The 20,000-nt window shown below is 38.4% G+C and overlaps 1 protein-coding gene across 3 annotated transcripts in view; it reads right to left on the bottom strand.

Annotated features, from left to right (window-relative positions):
* LOC115219159 (trafficking protein particle complex subunit 12) overlaps nt 1–20,000 on the bottom strand; it is a 28,013-nt gene that overhangs the window by 3,391 nt on the left and 4,622 nt on the right. The window contains exons 1-11 of one of the 3 annotated variants that reach the window (XM_036509023.1): nt 19,953–19,973; nt 14,500–15,007; nt 13,119–13,442; nt 11,377–12,072; nt 9,774–9,890; nt 8,535–8,648; nt 5,949–6,087; nt 4,969–5,081; nt 3,329–3,401; nt 1,398–1,471; nt 874–972 (exon numbers count right to left, since the gene is read on the bottom strand). In XM_036509023.1, coding sequence (XP_036364916.1) covers nt 874–972; nt 1,398–1,471; nt 3,329–3,401; nt 4,969–5,081; nt 5,949–6,087; nt 8,535–8,648; nt 9,774–9,890; nt 11,377–12,072; nt 13,119–13,442; nt 14,500–14,988 — 2,238 coding nt within the window. In that variant the 5' untranslated portion in view covers nt 14,989–15,007; nt 19,953–19,973. Of the gene's footprint in view, nt 1–873; nt 973–1,397; nt 1,472–3,328; nt 3,402–4,968; nt 5,082–5,948; nt 6,088–8,534; nt 8,649–9,773; nt 9,891–11,376; nt 12,073–13,118; nt 13,443–14,499; nt 15,008–19,952; nt 19,974–20,000 lie in introns of those variants that run through there. The other 2 variants (XM_029789264.2, XM_036509022.1) reach the window with 2 other exon arrangements.

The following is a 20,000-nucleotide window of genomic DNA, read 5'->3' as shown; positions in this document are numbered from 1 at the left end:
GAATGACATTGTTGGGAATATTGAGGCTAGCTGCAATATATATATATACAGCATATGCTTACATACATCCACACACAAAGATGGTGAGTCATATATATATATATATATATATATATATATATATAGGGGAGAATTCATGAAAAAAACTAAAGACGAAGACAGGTGGTGTAGAAAACAAACAGATGTATTAGTATAACGCTCAGGAATTGAAAAAGTCTTTTACATTTCGAGCCTACACTCTTCCACAGAAAGGAACACAGAAAGCCATGTTCGGATGGTGCTTTTTACGTGTCACCAGCACAATTTCCATTTGATTTTTATTTTGATGTTGATGTACTTGACTCAATAGGTCTCCTCAAGCACAGTAGGTCACCCTATGATCCAAGGCAAGCACAGCAGGCCGTCCTGCGATCCAAGGTACTTTGGATGGGCTGGGGCTGGTATGTGAAGGTGGTGCAGGAAACACCCATGAACTTGCGCTATTTGTCGGGTCTTCGCAGCCACTCCATATCTCCAGAGATCTCGGTCTTTCGTCATTGCCTCAGTGAGGCCCAACATTCGAAGGTCATGCTTGACCACCTCATATATATATATATCAACCCGTGCTAGCGCGGAAAACGGACGTTAAACGATGATGATGATGATGATGATATAGCGAGAGAGAGAGAGAGAGAGAGATGTACATGTGTATATATTTATATATTCCAAAATTAGAAAGTTATTAAAAACAATGGGTCTTAAGTTTTTATAAGATATTTCAATTAATCTGATGTAACAACTGAGTGCAGGTCGACCAAAACATTGTTTTTACTTTAAAAAAAAAACAAAAGCAGAATAAAGAATGAAATATAATCTTTCAAAAATAATACCCACCTGGAGGAATATACGTCCAATGCCAGTTAGCAAAGCACTCTGACTATCCGCATCTTTCTTCAGTAGTTCTTGATAGACATCGAGGGCAGCTACATAATCCTACAGCATGAGAAATAAACTAGTTAAGGGACAGAAACAGAGAGAGAGAGACGGTGTGTGTGTGTGTGTGTGCTAAAATTTGAAATTTTAACCCCTTAGCATTCAGATTACTTTGTCAAATGTCAGGCTTATTTGCTTATTTATTCACATTGTTTTGAATTAGTCATGCATTATCTCAGAGCTTCAAGATTTCAATGATGTCATTTTATTTCTACAATGACATTGTAGGCTAGGCATGAAAGGCTGGATCTAGCCACTGTGAACATAAAACAAGTAGAATATTTTGGCCTAACATGGCCAGCTTAAATGCTAAAGGGTCAAGTAAAACCCAAACTGTCATTTCCTCAAGACCTTTAGCAAGACATTTGGCTTGTACATGGATAGTCACAGTTATAAATATAATCAAAGTAGCCAATCTAACTTACCTTGATGGACAGAAGTATGTTGGCAATGATATACATCACTTGACACTGTCGCTTGGACCATAGTTCAAGGGAAGCTAAAAATATAAAAACAAAAGGACTACAATAGCAATAAATCAGTAACTAACTTGGTGTGTGTTGTAACCCACTAATCCACTGACATTTACAGGGTTTTTAGTCAAAGCAATCGACCCCAGGACTTATTCTTTGTAAGCCTGGTACTTATTCTATTGGTCTCTTTTGCTGAACTGCTACGTTATGGGGGACGTAAACACACCAACATCAGTTGTCAAGCGATGGCGGGGGGAACAGACACACACACACACACATATATATATAACGCACTTCGTTCAGTTTCCATCTAGCAAATCCACTCCCAAGGCTTTGGTCAGCCCAAAGCTATAGTAGAAGACACTTGCCCAAGGTGTCACACAGTAGGACTGAATACAGAACCATGTGATTGGGAAGCAAGCTTCTTACCACAAGGCCACACCTGCACATACATGCATACATATACAATGGTTTCCACACCTTTTTTGTCTACCAAATACACTCTTGAGACTAGAGTAGAAGAGACTTGCCCAAAGGTGCTGCACAGAGGGACTGAACCAAAAACCACATGATCACATAGCAAGCATCTTGCCACACAGCCATGTCAGCACTTTTAATTGTTTCAAGTTTTGACACAAGGCCAACAATTTCAGCAGGTGGGAGCTTGTCAATTATACCAACCCCAGTGCTCAACACATATTTCATTTTATTTTATTGATCCTAGAAGAATGAAAGGCCAAGCCCAGTGTGATTTGAACTTAGAACATAAAGAGCTGGAAGAAATGCCACTTAGCATATGGTTTGGCATGCTAAGGATTCAGCTAGCTCACCACCTTGTAGAGTTTACGTGGTGTTTCTTGATAGAGCAAGTCAGTTTGACTCTACCTGCTCTTCTCAAAACTTATTTCCAAGCTATGAATACACTTGGTTATTTCAGAGAGAGAGAGTTTGTGTGTGTATGTGTAAATGCTGATATATGTGTGTTGTCATGTAAAAAATTAGTTAATTCCAATATCCTTCCATCAGAGGACAAGCCAGCAAACAAGCATCTAATCAGTAGTTCCCTCAACCTCGGCCCTCAAGGCCGTATGTGCTCCTCAACATTTTTCCCGCAATATATTTTTTATATTTATATAAATGTATATATATATTATATTTTATCTAGTTATATTTTATCTAGTTTCAGCTCATGAGCTGTGGCCATGCTGGGGCACTGCCATTAAATATAAATTTGTCATAAATGACTTGTGTTTTATCTTTTTTAGTGTGGCTCTCTGAAAAAATCCAGGTTTTGAATCTAGTCCGGATATTAAAAAGGTTGAGAACCCTTGATCTACATAGTTACTCAACTTGCTAGAAATAGCAGCCAAATTTTCCTTCAATCACAATCTAACATCTTAAATAAAGAGAGACTTATTGAATAATATTGTATCTTCTCTGAGACACAAACGAATAAGACGGTCAAGTCATGGCTAGAATGCCTTTGATTTTGGATCTACTTAATCAGGGTTGATTTGAGCCTAGTTCCAAGATACAATACACAGATTTGCACCATCAGTGACATTTCTGGGGTCTTGAGGAGTTTGGGAATTTTCAGAAACAGATGCCTTCATCCAGTTGACCCAGCCAGTGTTGATCAAGTCCTAAATTGCATTCCAATAGCAGCAAACCACTGGTTTGTCCTCTTTATTCAAACCCACCTAGTGGCCTGGAATTCTCTGCAGAATCAGTAATGGAATCTATGGCTTTCCTCTTTGCTGTGCCAATAACTCCAAGCTCAGTCACACCTTTGCAGAATGAATGCCCAACAGAACCCACCAACAGCCCACTTCAACTGTGAAGCTGGCAACACAACAGCAACAGCAAAATCACAAAAATCTTACCTTTCTTAGATTCTGGAGTCAGTTCCACTGAAGAGCCATCTTCTGATAAACCACTTTCAAGATTTGAAATGATCTGTGATAGACAGATGTAATACAGATGTAATACAAATATGTTAAAGCAAATAAACAAGCTACTTAACATCTTTCATACGAAATTTTCATTTGATTATGTATAGGCACCGGCATGGCTGTGTGGTTAAAAAACTCACTTTGTAACCACATGGGTTTCAGGTTCAGTCCCACTAAACAAGCATCTTCTATTTTTGCACTGGGCTGACCAATAGCTTTTCTTTGGATCTATGTATCTGTCTCTCTCACTTTCTCTTTCACTTCCTCTGTGTCCCTCCTCTCTCTCGCTTTTAATTTAACAATGTGTGTATGTATCTCTCTTTACTCTCTCTCTTTTTTTACTCTTTTACTTGTTTCAGTCATTTGACTGCGGACATGCTAGAGCACTGCCTTTAGTCAAGAAAATCGACCCCGAGACTTATTCTTTGTAAGCCCAGTACTTATTCTATCGGTCTCTCTTGCCGAACTGCTAAGTGATGGGAACGTAAATACACCAGCATCGGTTGTCTAGCAATGCTAGGGGGACAAACACAGACACACAAACACATAACATATATACAACAGGCTTCTTTCAGTTTCCGTCTACCAAATCCACTCACAAGGCATTGGTTGGCCTGGGGCTATAGCAGAAGACACTTGCCCAAGATGCCATGCAGTGGGACTGAACCTGGAACCATGTGGTCGGTTAGCAAGCTACTTACCACACAGCTACTCCTGCGCCTGAATTTACTTTTCTTGCGATGAGATAAACATTTAAAAAACACAGAACGAATGCTGTCACCACTCACTATCTTTCTCTCTCTCTCTCTCTCTCATATTCTCTCTCACTTTCCCTTTCTCTCTGACTTCCTATCTGTCCTCCTCTCTCTCGCTTTGCCACTCACTTCTTCTTTAGAATTGTGACACACATGACATGTATGTACAAAAAGAACAAATTGGCATATTAATTATTGATAGTATTAATATTATAGGATAGTAATACTATATATATAATATAATAATACACTTTGTGACCACACTAGAGCCAAGAACCAGTGGCATGAAAAAAGCACCCAGTATACTCTATAAAGGGGTTGGTGACAGGAAGGGCATCCAACTATAGAAACCATAGCTGACACTGGGGCTCAACACAGCCCCGCAACTCACAAACTCTATCAAACCATCGAACCCATGCTAGCATGAAAAATAGATGTTTAATGATGGTGATGAATATTAATGACACTTAATCCCTTTTTCATAGCCTAGGGTCAGTCGAATTTGGAAGGCAGAAACTGCTTGGAAGTCTTCAAGAGGGAATATTCACATCTTTAGGTGGTAGACTTAATCCATTACTTAGTTTAACCCAGCCATGCAGTCCCTGGATATCTTTTGCTAAATCCACACTGTTGCAAACATTTGACTCAGGGCTCCAGTCAGAGAATAATTTCCACATTTCATCCCAGCTGTTTCAGAGGTACTGAAAAAAGGGCCATGATCACGGTCATTGCACACTCTCCAAAAAAAACCCCAGAAAATTGGTTGTATCTCATCTCTAACACGCATACACAACAATACAATGTACCTGCCCTCACCTGTTGCACAACGGAAAGAATATAATACAATTTGTCTACTGCATCTTTGTTGTGTCCAAGATAAAATGGAAGTTGAGCATCCAAAAGACGAAGACCAAATGGGACCATAGAACCTGAAATACAATAATAATAATAATAATGATAATAATAATAATAATAATCCTTTCTACTATAGGTACAAGGCCTGAAATTTTGGGGGAGGGGATAGTCAATTACATCAACCCCAATGTTCCTCTGGTACTTAATTTATTGACATCGAAAGGATGAAAGGCAAAGTCAACTTTGGCAGAATTTGAACTCAGAACGTAGCGACAGGCGGAATACTGCTAAGCATTTCATCCAGTGTGCTAATAATTCTGGCTTCCTTTCTAAGGACCGAATGCTGGAATTGGAATTGGCACATTACTATGCCAGTACCTGCACTTCTAGCATCCAATTCAGCCTTCTGCTTCCCATTACTCATGAATATGGTCCCTCAGTATTTCATTCCCATTTCACAACCCTTCTTTCTTGCTTTGGCTTGCTACTCTAAACCAACAACCTACCTAAATATATGGCATAACTGTAAAGCTGATCTTATTAAACTCAACTCTAAAATACAACAACAAGGAGTTGTTGATACTGTATTTTCTGGCATACAAATAAAATTTTCCAGACCCAAATTCAGGAGCTCAACCAAAAATTCCAAGTGAAATGGAATTTGGAAAGACAGAAATGAGGTTTGAGTGTTTACACTTCATGTTTACATCAACTAGTATGCCAGAAAATACATTAAGAATAGCAGTATTTTTATGGAAGCAAAGGGAATTAGAAGAGAGCTCAACATACAAAAGACCTTTGAATGTCAAGATAAAATGGTATTCAGACAACTGGAAGACATTTCTAAGCTATACTAGCTAGGGTATGCCACATGACTGAGTCTCTGTGTGATTGGATGAAAGAAAAGGAGAAGAGAAACTCAAAAGTAGAGACTTAATTACCCTTTCGTCCAGGATAATTGCCAGGGTAGTATTGGTAGTAGAGATCGGGTGTGTCGAGGTTCTTGAAGTTCTGCAGTTCAGAATGAGCAACAGTGTAAAGCCGTAGCTTTAACAACAATGCAATTCTACAAAACCAAATCTGGTGATTGAAATGTAAAAGGAAAATGGAAAAATTAATTGAAGATATTGTTGATTGGAGACAAAAAGTGAAAGGAGAAAAAAAAAAACTTTTAATGGAAAATAAATGAACAGAAAGATTAATAAAGAGAAGAAAAAAAAACAGATTATAAAAAGAGAAAAAATAAATGGAAGAAGAAATTTAAGGGGAAAAACTGAAGAAAAAGGAAAAATATTTGATAAAAAAAATTGGGATGAAAAACTGAAGAAACAATAGAAGAATCTCTCTCTATATAAACGGCAGTTTGTCTGTGCGTGTTTCTGTGTGTCTGTTTGCTTGTACCCTCACCCAGACCACGGCTTTCAACCGATTCTGATGAAACTTGACACACACATAGCCCAATGTCATAATTCAAAACTAACGCAGCGAAAATTTTGAAAAGTTCCCCCAGTTCTGAAAAAGATCGATAAATTCGACATGGGGTCAACAATCAGAAACACAAACCACAGATGGTCTAGGGGACGCAACTCGACCTTTTTAACTATCAAAAAAAATTTACCATAATTTTTGTTCCCATTTTTTTGCTATTTTTGGGCTATAACTCTCTAAAAATGCTTTATAGTTATTTCCCTTACAAACCCGAGCAACGCCGGGCGATACTGCTAGTTTGGAATAATTATGAAAGACATAGAAAAGCAGAAACCATCATCATCATTGTTTTAACATCCACTTTTCCATGCTTGCATGGGTTAGATGGAGTTTAGTGAGGCAGATTTTCTACAGCTGGATGCCTTTTCTATTACCAACCTTTACTTTTTTATCCATGGCCAAACATGATTTTGAAAGATATTGGAAATGAATGACATCCATTTACAACCATTATGCAATAAGCAAGACAAGGAGACACAAATATATTATTTATAATATATTTATGAATATACTATTTATTTATTGTTTTTTTGTACAGTGTAGTCTTTTTACTACTATTTTCTATATGGTATGAATAACATCTTTCATTATTGTATTGTTTAATAGAGGTTTTTCTCTAAATTATATACATAAATTTACACACACACACATCATCATCATCACACACACACACACACATACTTGTCTGCATGCATGTGCACACACATACACACACACATATGTGTGTGTGTGTATATATATATATATATATATATACATATACAGAGAGAGAGAGAATGCATTTCCACAGATTTTGTCAAACCAAATCCATTCACAAAGCTTTGGTTGACCTGGAAATGTGTGGTGTGTGTGTGTGTGTGTGTGTGTGTGTGTGACCTGCCACCACTCATCAACCAGTGTTGGTTTGCTTATATCCATATAACTTAACAGTTTGGCAAAACGAGACCAATAGAATAAGAACCAGGGCTTTAAAAAAAATTAAGTTCTTGGGGTGATTCATTTGACTAAACCCTTCAGGACAGTGCCACAGCATAACTGCAGTCTAACGAGTTAGGCAAATAATGGTAAAAGGTAAAGACCCCCTTCAGTCATGAATGACCATGGGATTGCACCTAGAAAGTTACCCTCTGGGGCACAAGTCCGAGCAAAGTTGTTTACGGAAGACCACCAGTTGCCCATGCATAGCAGTTTCCTCTCTCCATACCACTGATGTTATCCAAGGGCTGGTACAGCTTAACACCAGTGATGTTGCAACTCATTTCTACAGTTGAGTGAACTGGAATAATGTGAAACTCACTACCTCATGATTGTGAGCCCAGCACTCTAACCACTGAGTCATGCGCCTTCACAAACAAGTAAAAAGATACAAAAAATATATACTTCTTTACTCTTTTACTGGTTTCGGTCATTTGACTGTGGCCATGCTGGAGCACAGCCTTTAGTCGAGCAAATCGACCCCAGGACTTATTCTTTGTAAGCCTAGTACTTATTCTATCGGTCTCTTTTGCCGAACCGCTAAGTTACGGGGACGTAAAAACACCAGCATCGGTTGTCAAGCGATGTTGGGGGGACAAACACAAACACACAAATATATACACACACACATATATATATATACATACATACGACGGGCTTCTTTCAGTTTCCAGCTACCAAATCCACTCACAAGTCTTTGGTCGGCCTGAGGCTATAGTAGAAGACACTTGCCAAAGGTGCCACTCAGTGGGAATGAACCTGGAACCATGTGGTTAGTAAGCAAGCTACTTACCACACAGCCACTCCTGCGCTATATATACAAGAAACTCATGTTTCAAATTCTGTTTTCCTGCTTATATCATCAAACCTGTTTTTAGGGCTATTTCTCCTATAACTGATAATACCACCAACACCAGCGTCACCAGCATCACCAGACCTTCAATGCCCCACCTGTTTAAGCGTGAAGTGTTTGCTGTTAGACCTGCCCAAAATTTTCTTATGACTGATGTGAACTGCATGGAATCTCTTCAAATGTCTTTAGCACAAGACCCCAAATTACCTACCTGTAAAATGTGAGGTGTGTGCAGTGTGATCTGCCCAATATTATCAGGACCTTGTTTGGCAGCAATCAACAGCCTCCCAGTCATTTCGACAGCAGCGCGGAAGCATTCGTTCTTCTGTACAAAAGAAAAGAAACAAAATATTGGATTTTTCTTAGCATATTATTTCTGTTTTTTTTTTAAACTTAATGTGCAAAAATATATTTAAATTAATATTTTTAAAAGTACATAAACATTAATTATGAGCATTATATTAGATTTATTTATTTATTTTTTATTTATTTCAATTTTTTGTTTTTATTATAATATTTTTATTATACATTTTAAAAAATTATTGATGCTCATGCTTACAAACATATTTAATTCAGTTTTAGGATCTAAAAATCCTCATATGTAATTTTTGTTAAATATTCCCTGATGAGATTCTTACCCAAAAACATGAATTTTTATAAATTTATTATTGGGTCTGAATCGAAACAATTGTAAGATTATAATATTTACATTATATTATGTTAATAAATTAAAATATGTCAATTGCAAATTTCCGTTTTCTTTTCATTTATATATATACAGATATGTAAGATGTGGGACAAAGGGGTGAGAAAGAATCTACAGACATTGGGACTCGCAGAGGGGATGACAGGGGACCAAGACGCCTGGCAATTTGCTGTGCTTGAAAAGACATGTCAAACTAAGTAAAAGCATGGTTGTCCTTGCATACAGGCTCACCCCCTGCAACCCTCTCCAGATGAGCATCCCTAATCTTGCAGGTTTGTAGGTGCTGGTGCCGTGTAAAAAGCACCTGTGCCGGTGTTGTGTGAAAGCACCAGTACACTCTTATTTCTTTATTGCCCATAAGGGGCTAAACATAGAGGGAACAAACACGGACATTAAGTCGATTACATCGACCCCAGTGCATAACTGGTACTTAATTTATTGACCCAAAAGGATGAAAGGCAAAGTCGACCTTGGCGGAATTTGAACTCAGAACGTAACGGCAGACAAAATACCACTAAGCATTTCGTCCAGTGTGCTAATGTTTCTGCTAGCTTGCCGCCAGTACACTCTGCAAAACAGTTGGCACTAGGAAGGGCATTGAGCTGTAGAAAACATGCCAAAATAGACAGGGAGCCTGAACAGTCCTTCTACTGGTCAACACCTATCAAACCATCCAACTCATGCCAGCATGGAAAACAGATGTTAAATGATGATGACGATGATGACACATAGTACAATACATACCACAAGTTTACACAAGCCATCAGTATCCTGTGAGACAGCATCAGCCGACATTGTTTGCCTGAGATCAGCTTCATCGTCTCCCATGAATTTCCGTAACATCTCTTGAATGGGATCAGGCTGCACAAGAAAAATAAAAAGAAAGCAATATTGTTCATTAATCATTATCATCATCATCATCATCAACTCTATCAAAATATAAATTATTTTTTAATCAATATCCTTTAATGAGTCTCTATCTTGCATGACCAAACTGGATCCCAAGTCATTTAAGACCATGAAGGTTTTTGGAGTGGGGTGTGGTGTGAATGTGTTTAAATATATTTACGGTTGTATACTGTACCTATTAAAGTTATTTTTTTATTGTTGTGTGTGTGTATCTGTGTTTGAGTGCTGTAACTTATAATGTTACATTTTGTTGTATGTGTGTATATCTCTAGTAACAGTAATATATGCCTAGTAATGTGCACGTATACTGTACCTAATAATGTGTGTGTGTACGTACTGTGTCTAATAATATGTGTATGTGTGCATATATATTTCTTTACCACCCACAAGGGGCTAAACATACAGAGGACAAACAAGGACAGACAAAGGGATTGAGTCAATTACATCAACCCTAGTGCGAAACTGGTACTTTATTTATCGACTCCAAAAGGATGAAAGGCAAAGTCGACCTCGGCGGAATTTGTACTCAGAATGTAATGACAGACGAAATACCGCTAAGCATTTCGCCCGGCGCGCTAATGTTTCTGCCAGCTCGCCGCCTTATATGTGTGCATATAGCTATATGTGTGAAGTTATGTGTCTGCTGAACATAGTAAAGTTATTGTGTAAAGTGTGTGTGTATGTATGTGTATCTGTGTGCAAGTGCTGTACCTTGCAGTGTGTGTGTTTGTCAGTCTTTATATATGTGTGTATCCGTGTGTGCAGCACCTAGTAATGTATTTTGTGTGTAGAGAGTGTTTGCGCATATGTATGTATCTGTACATGCATGTGTGTGTGCATGCGCACGTGTGTGTGTGTGTGTGTGTGTGTGCATGCTATACCTAGTAATGTTATTTTGTGTGCAATGTGTGCATGTATGTATGTATGTGAGCACTGCATATATATTTCTTTACTACCCACAAGGGGCTAAACACAGAGGGGATAAACAAGGATAGACAAAGGGACTAAGTCAATTACATCGACCCCAGTGCATAACTGGTACTTAATTTATCGACCTCGAAAGGATGAAAGGCAAAGTTGACCTCGGCGGAATTTGAACCCAGAATGTAACGGCAGACGAAATACGGTTACGCATTTCGCCTGTCGTGCTAATGTTTCTGCCAGCTCGCCGCCATATAGTGAGCACTGCATATAGTTATGTTTACATTGTGCAGTGTATATAATATACCCCATTAATGTAATTTTGTATAGTGTGAGAAGATGGGAATCTGACATATCTTTGTTATATTCAAAGCTTGCTTAAATGTTCTTTCCCATTAAAATCCTTTACATTCTGCAGCCAGTTAGCTACAACATACTTTAAAAGCACAAGAGAATGTTAAAACAAAAGAAAAAAGAAAAAGAAATCAACAATTAAAGTGATGTACAAGAGCCTTACTTGTGCTTCTTCAACTGTGATGCCTGGAGTAGAGAGCATTTCTGAAGTGTATTCAGGTTTTTCTTGTGCTGAAGCAATCTCATTGAGTATCTTCTGTGTTGATTCTACAGGGACCCAAGCATCATGCCGTCGGTCAGAATCGCTCATGTCAAGACCCATCGTAAAGAGGTCGTCCGTGTTGACATCTTCGATGAACTGTTGGAAAGGTACTGATGAAACTCCAGCGGATGAGATGTGTTGGTTTTGATGGACAGGCGTACCATGACTGGAGACTGCAGCCTGAACAATGACATTTTCAGTAGCAACTAGTTTTGGTACTGCGGGTGATGTGTTAATTGCGGGTGATAGTGGCACGTCTGGCTCTTCAGCCAGTGAGGGTGATACTTCAGAGAAGAACTGGTTCATACTGTTCTCCCTGACAACCTCTGATGATAGTGGTGTTTTACTAGAAGACGAAGAAACATGTCGTTCTCTTTCATGGGGAGTGTGATCGGTGCTGTGTGAATAATTTTCTGGTAGTACTTGTTTCGGAGAGCTAGTCAAACCAAGTTCAAATCCAATCTGGCTTTCTTCTGCAGTGAATGATTCAAATTCTTCATCATCTAAAAGAAAATCTTCCTTTTCTTGTGCATTGCAGTTTTCTTCAAGAACAGATTCGGTTCCTTCAAATGTGACGCTTTCAGGTTCTTGGTGTACCTATTAGAGAAACAGTAGTAGTAGTAGTAGTAGTGGTGGTAGTGGTAGTTTCTATCAAAATCCACTCCAAGGACTATAGTAGAAGACACTTACCAAAGCGCCATGCATTTAGACTAACACCAAGCTCACATTGTTGAGAAGCAAGCTTCTTAATCACACAACCATGCCTGCACAACACACATATACACACACAAGCACATACATACATAAATTATGAAAAAGAGATTGTTGACAAAGGTTATGAAATGAATAGCATAAAAAAATGTTTAAATGTTTGGACGATGACGGTTATTACAGGCCTATTGGTGAGGATAAGGAATAAACTAGAAGAAATAAGAAAAACAATGGTATTTAGGTACAAATGTAAGCAACAATCAGAGCTAATACACATGCTGTAGTATCTGTAGTGTACTGGTACGTTATTTTACTGACCCCTCCAGAGGGGAGTAAATTTGAAAGGTAATGTTGAAATGTTGACCTCTTCAGAATTCAAACTTAGAATGTAAAAGGATGTAACTAAATAACACAAGGTATTTAATATATATAATATAATAATGAAATTATTGTATACAGTGCTCAGGTGCACCACAACTTGTCAAAAGTGCATATAAAGCATATGCAGTAATATACAAATGGCTGGGAAGTGAACAGTGTATGAGTCAGATACATGCTTGCGTGTGTATGGAGGGGAGAAAATCAGGTGTAGTGTTGGTGAATCTCAGGAAGCATGGAAGTTTTGAAGGATGCAGTGCTCCGACAACTAACAACTGATGCCGGCAGTTTGTTCCATGCTTCAGCAATTCTTAGCGTGAAAAAGATGTTTCTGAAAGTCATGGGAGCTGTGCTGTTTTCTGACTTTGTAAACATGTCCACGGGTGTTAGACAGGTAGAGCTTTATCTAGAGCTCTACTGATCTTGGCATTGATCACTTTTAAGAGTTGTAAGGCAAGAGACTTGACAAGTAACAAATAAATGTGCATAAAAAAAAAGCCCAACAGTTCCATATATTTTGTCATGCAGATATGTCTACTGGAGTATCTACCAACCTGTGCAAAATTTCTAGGGGATGTCGGTAAAATGTCTGTGCTCTGTGAATGAACTACCTCATTGCAGTTCTCTGCCTGTTCCAGTGTGAGTGAATCCAGGGCTGGTGGTATTGGTGAAGTCGGTGGTGGCTTTGTATCAATTGTTAGGTTATCAAAAAAGTTCTCAGCCGAGTCGTTGCTGGTCACTGGTGGTGTCGCAAAGTAGCTGCTGATTGATGGCTGGTTCAAGCAGCTCTCATCCATTTCGGCTGTCCCTTCACTGGCTGCTTGCTCAGGAAGATCTGCATTGTCTTCATTGTCTGGAATATGAAACTCTGTAGGACTCTGAAGGGAAGAGAGAAGGATGGATAAAAATGAGAGAAAACACAAGAGAAGACAGTCAGAGACTTTTAAACGTTTTCTGTTTTCAATTGGCACACTAGATTAAACTTTTAGTATTTAAACTAGCTATATCTGGCCTAAATATTGTATCTGATTTATGTACAGACTCACTATCTTCAGACTCTCACACCAATCCTACGATGTCATATAAAAATATACAAGCATATCATCAAAATTTCAACACAAAAACATAATGCAGGAGTAATTCAAAATAATGTGGACAAATAAGCATTACATTAGACAGAAGGCACAAGGCACCATTACAGCCATAAGGTCATTTACTCTTAACTTAATTACATTTACAATCCATCTTTTTACTTCACAAATTCCTTTCATTAAACCTTTAGTTCATCTACTCAATCCATCAAATTATAACTATTCTTTGGCCTTTTCTATAATTACAACAATCACTTCTATCTCTTTGCATTTACAAGAAAGATTAACCTTTGTGCCTGCCTTTCTCATTCACAATGTTCATACTGTATTTTCCAATCTAAGTTTCAGTGTGGTTTGGGGTTCAATACCACTGTGTGACACCTTGAGTAAGTGTCTTCTACAAAAGCTTTAGGTTGACCAAAACCTTGTAAGTGAAATTTGGTAAACAGAAACTAAACAGAAATCTGTCAGGGAGATCATTTCTTTTTTTTGTTTTTGGTGAACAGACTTATTTCATTGCCCAATTTAATTACCACCACCTGTTACTGACATGCCTCTGGTAAAGTACACTCTGTTGCAAGAATTTCAGCCTAAAGTACAATTCTTCCTTCTTCATTTCAGTTGCAGTGGCTCTAAAAAAAAAATAAGCTTCTTTCAGTTTCCATCAACCAAATCCACTCACAAAACTTTAATTTGCCCAGGCTAAAGTAGAAAACACTTGTCCAAGGTATGACACAGTGGTACTGAACTCGGAACCATGTGGTTTGGGAAGCAAATTTTTACCACACGGCCATGCCTGCACCTGATTAAAAAACAAAAAAAGACTGAAATAAATGCTAGCTACCTCTGCTCCTGGTGACTTCTCTTCATTTTCACTTGATGCTGCTGCTGTATCCAATGTGGTGGGTGAAGTTATCGTTATCATTATATCCTGTTGGTCTTGTTGCTCCACTGGGGGGATCACTTCTTCATCATCAACAGCAGGTGTCACCTCTACTTCATCATCATCATCTGCTGCTGCTGTTGTTGCTGCTGCTGCTGCTGCTACAGTTTCTGTTGCTGCTTCTATGGCATCACTTTCAAGATCTTGCAATGAAGAATCGTCAGGGATTGGACTTACTGAATTGCTTTTTGCCAGCTCCTCTCCATCCTGCTCCTCACTGCCATCTTCGGAAGGAGAAGGCTCCAGCATCACAGAGTCCAGTGTATCGGTGGTAGGTGAGTGGACTAATGTAGAGCTCAAAGGATCCTGGTCAATGTTGAGATGAGCAGTATTTACGATATCGGAGATGATATCATCGTCGTCATCATCCAGACACACAGACTGGTCCATGGTAAAGCTTATGTAGCCTCTATAAGAAAAGGAAACAAAGAGAGAAACACATTTTATAAATAAACTCAAATACACAGTGTAACTGCTACCCACCAACACACACACACACACAAAGTAAGGGAGTTTATCTATGTATAATGATTGTTTCTACAATAGGCACAAAACCTTAAATTTGGGTAAGGGGGCGAGTTGATTATAGCAACCCCAGAGCTCAAATGGTACTTATTTTATTGACCCCAAAAGGATAAAAAGCAAAGTTAACTTCAACGGATTTTGAACTCAGAATCAAAGATTGGATAAAAATGTCGCTAAACATCATGTCTGATTAACTAATGATTTTGACAGCTTGCCATCTTTTATCCATCTGTAATGGTTTCAAATTTTGGAATAAGGCCAGTAAGTTCAAAGGTAGGAATAAGCCAATTACACCAAGCCTAGCACTCAACTGGTACGTATTTTATCAACCCTAAAAGTACGAAAGGCAAAGTCAGCCCCAGCAGAATTTGAACTCAGAGTGTTAAGACAAATGAAATGCTGCTAAGCATTTTGCTTGGCATGCAAACAATTCTGCCAGCTCACTGCCTTATATCCATCTATAATGACACATCAAATACAATGTAAATACAAGTTAGGTTCAGTAGAAGTTGTTGTTTAATTTCAGGTCAGCCTTGATCAAGAAGACCTGTAATCAAGGCATTCCAGTCATAGCCATTATTTTTGTTCAGGATTAGGTGCAGGCATGACTATGCGATTAAGAAGCTTGCTTTGCAAACATGTTACTGTATCGCAATACAACATACACTTTGAATGCAGAGGATCACCAGTGATTGCAGTAATGTAAAATGTAGATGTATCTTAAGGGCTGGTCCTTAAATCCAATTTCATGGCATTAAATGGATAATATGTTTTCTCTTGGATAGAACACCAATCTATACCAGATAATTTAGTATTTGTTTGCAACAACTAGGGGAACTGAAGCACAAAGGATTAAGTGTTGGTTATTCTACATTATTCTTTTGAGGAGCATAGGGCCAGTTTCCAGGTTTCTCTGGCATATATATTCCTCCTTGGATGGGACATAAATCCATCACTGGATTATTCATTTTTACCAGCTGTGTGAACCGGAGCAACATGAAATGAAGTGTTTTGCTCAAGAACACAACGCATCACCCAGTCCAGGAATCGAAACCACAATCTTATGATCATGAGTCCAATATCCTAACCACTAAGCCATGCTCAAGTTTACAATAGAATTCAACAGTAGGATAGAACTCAAGATCAATAGGTTGGTAGGCCAATATCCTATCCACTTGGCCATCTTATTTCTACAGTGGTTAGAACAAGTGTACAGTTCCTTAGATGAGTGGTCTTGTTAACCTACAAGAAAGACTGAACACAGCTGTGCTAAACATTCATGTGTCAATGGCATTCTGACAAGCATGGACATGAAACTTGAATAGATGGTGCACGCAGAGAGAGAAACAAAACGTTGATGGAAGGTAGCTACATTAATGGAAAACTTAACAAAGACTAGCTGTGTCTAACCTGCGGATGGCAGGCTGTATGAGAGAAGAAATGACAGCACTGGAATGTAACAAATGCCAACAGGTATTAAAACCAATAATAATGATGGTAATATTGTATTTCAATGGTTATATATATATGTGTATATGTGCACACAAACACACACACATACACACACACAGAGGATTTGTATATGCATACATATATATTCATGTCAGCATGTGTTTGTATACTAGTTAATGTTATTTATATAAGAATCACACTTGATTTAATATGTGTGAGTATGTGGTGGAGTATGCTGAAAAGTAAAGTAACAGGTGTTAGACTGATAATCATGATGATGATAATTGTACAAAACATTACAACCATTAGAACCAATATTATAATAGAGAGTGGAGTAACCTTAGAGTTTTTTTTTTCTATATTTATACAACTAGGAATTACATGGTCCAGTTACACACACACACACACACACATGCACACACACACACACACACATGCAAAAGATGGATATTATTAATCTTTTATTTTTAATTTGTTTCAGTCATTCGACTACAGCCATGCTGGAGCACCACCTTGAAGTGTTTAGTTGAACAAATCGACCCTTGTACTCCTGTAATTATTTTTTAAAGTCTTGTACTTATTTTATCAGCATCTTTTGCCAAACTGCTAAGTTAGAGAAACATAAATAAAAAAAAAGCAATACCAGTTGTCACATGGTGAGTGGAACAAACACAGAGTCAGACACATACATACACATATCTATTATTATCATTTAACATCCATGTTCCAAGCCAGCATGGAACATGGGCAGTTTGAGAGGATCCAATGGGACTAAGGACTGCATTGTGCTCCAGTGTCCACTTTATCATGGATACTATGGCTGGATATCCTTCCTAATAGCGTTTATTGGGTGTTTTTCCTGTGCTGCTGGCACTAGTGAGGTCACCACACAGCTCACAAATCTACAAAACCTGAAGAAGTGGGGTTGCTCAGAGCAAGTTCTTGTTGTATAGGAGCTACATGGCTACTCACATTTAGAAGACAATGAGGAACAAATCCATTATGTGTGTGTGTGTATCTGATGGCTTCTACACCAAATTCACTTGCAAGGCATTGGTCAGCCAGAACTATAGAAAAAGACACTTGGCCAAGGCGCTGCACGGGGGGACTGAACCTGAAACACCACATGGTTGCAATGCAAGCTCCTTAACCACACAGCCATGCCTGTGTACATTAAGCAAACGTCTTACCAAACAGCCACACAAACAGTCTCCTCAACATACACAAACAGTCTCCTCAACACAATACTATATATACACTGAAATCAGCTATATAAAATGAGAATACAACATATACACAGCACAAGACTAAAAGGGATCTGCCTATATGTACTAACTATAACACATTCAAGATAGGGAGAGACTACTTACAAGTATAGTGTACTAAGACATCTGTTACAGGAAGTTGTATGCAAAGCTATTTGTTACAGGGTTGTTTTCTGATTAGGGAAAGGTGATACGGATGGTTGCAGAGAGAGAGAGAATCAACATTATTTTAACATTCATTTTTCCATCGGTCAGATGGAGTTTTTTTTTAGGCAAACTTTCTTTGTAGGTTCCCTTCCTGTCACCAACTCTCACCTGTTTCCAAGGAAGGTTATGTTTCCCCCTAGCCACACGTGTTCTCAAAGAATGTTGGTAATGATTGACACTGCTTGTATAACAGTGACAATTATTTTACAGCTATCACATGATGGCAGAACAAGGAGACACAACATACACACACTTGTATATGTATATGCATGTGTGTGTATATATATATATATATATATATATATATATATATATTATATATATATATATTATATATATATATATATATATATATATATATATACACATACAGTTTCCATCTACCAATTCCACTTAGATGGCTTTGGTCAGCCTGGAACTATAGTACAAGATAATAACCCAAGGTGCAACACAGTAGGATTGAACCCAAAACCATGTGATTGGGAAGTAAACTTCTTACCACACAGTCACACCTGTGCCTCTGCATATAAGCTTTGGAGTAATTCTCTGTGTTACGATGTGCCATAACACAAACATCATAGGCACTTAGTTCTTAAACTAATAATTAAGCTTGGCATGAGGTCATATATTTCATGTTAGGTCTAACAGTGGTTGCTTCTAACAAGACCTGATGGAGGAGGTGCCTGAGGAATCTATCTCCACAACCCTCCCTCGAACAGTGGGTAGAGTAGATGGATGGATGCTATTTGTGTTTATGCTTTAAAATCTTACCATTAAGTTTTACTTTTTGGCTCAGGTTAGAAGCCAATTTTATGACACTTGTGTTAGTTAATTCAAACTGTGATATCAGCCCAGTTGGGATCCCCAGTTTCAAATAACTGTCAATTTTTGTTGACAACATCTAGAGAATTGAGCTTAGCTCCAAGCACCCACTTTAATTCCTGTCTGCACTCACTAAACTAAGAAATCAAGAAAATCATATAAAAATAAGATTATCTTAAATTCCTTTTCTTGTTAAATCGATAGAACCCATTAGCTACATGCTGTTGTTTTTGGCCTCCGCTACCCCCTAGCAGGAACCTGTTTCATCTTTTAAGAACCAAGACTAATCCATAGGATATGTGTATCTAATTCATCATCATCATCATCATCGTTTAGCATCCGCTTTCCATGCTTGCATGGGTTGGATGGTTCAACTGGGGTCTGGGAAGCCAGAAGGCTACACCAGGCCCAGTCTGATCTGGCAATGTTTCTACGGCTGGATGCCCTTCCTAACGCCAGCCACTCCATGAGTGTAGTGGGTGCTTTTTTCGTGCCACCGGCACAGGTGCCAGACGAGGCTGGCAAACAGCCACGATTGGATGGTGCTTTTTACGTGCTACCGGCACAGAGGCCAGGCAAGTTAATTAGCCCCATGTCTAAAAATATTCCAGCTATGATTAGATCATGTTTTTAGAGGCATCACTATAACCATCATCATTTGACATCCATGTTCCATGCTGGCAATGGTTAGACAGCTTCACAAGATGCCATGAGCACCAAAAACTGTATCATGCTTCAGTGTCTGCTTTGGCATGGTTTCTGCAGCTGAATACTCTTCCTAGTGTCACTCACTTTGCAAAATACTCTGGGAGCATTTTTTTCTTTTTTCGTGGCACAAGCACTAGTGAGGCCATGGAGAAGTTTGTAAGACTGAACTGGAGATGGGATAACTTTATGCAAGGAGATGAGCGGCAAAGGATTATTTAATATATCCTCCACTTTCTATGATTGTGTGATTTGGTTACTATTTCTAGCAGGTCAAGTAACTGTGTGGAAGTTCCCTTGTGCTCAGTGTGTATCAAGTTTTGTAGATATGTGTGTGCAATTAAGATCTACGGTGTCTCGTCTTAATCCTTTTCTTACCATATTTTTGCTGAAATACACTGTCTTTATTCCAATTAAAGCTGAAAA

The sequence above is a fragment of the Octopus sinensis genome, linkage group LG14 (genome assembly GCF_006345805.1).
Source record: "Octopus sinensis linkage group LG14, ASM634580v1, whole genome shotgun sequence".
Lineage (NCBI taxonomy): Eukaryota > Metazoa > Mollusca > Cephalopoda > Octopoda > Octopodidae > Octopus > Octopus sinensis.
The sequence above is the reverse complement of the archived record's forward strand: the minus strand, read 5'-3'. Positions and strand labels throughout refer to the sequence as shown.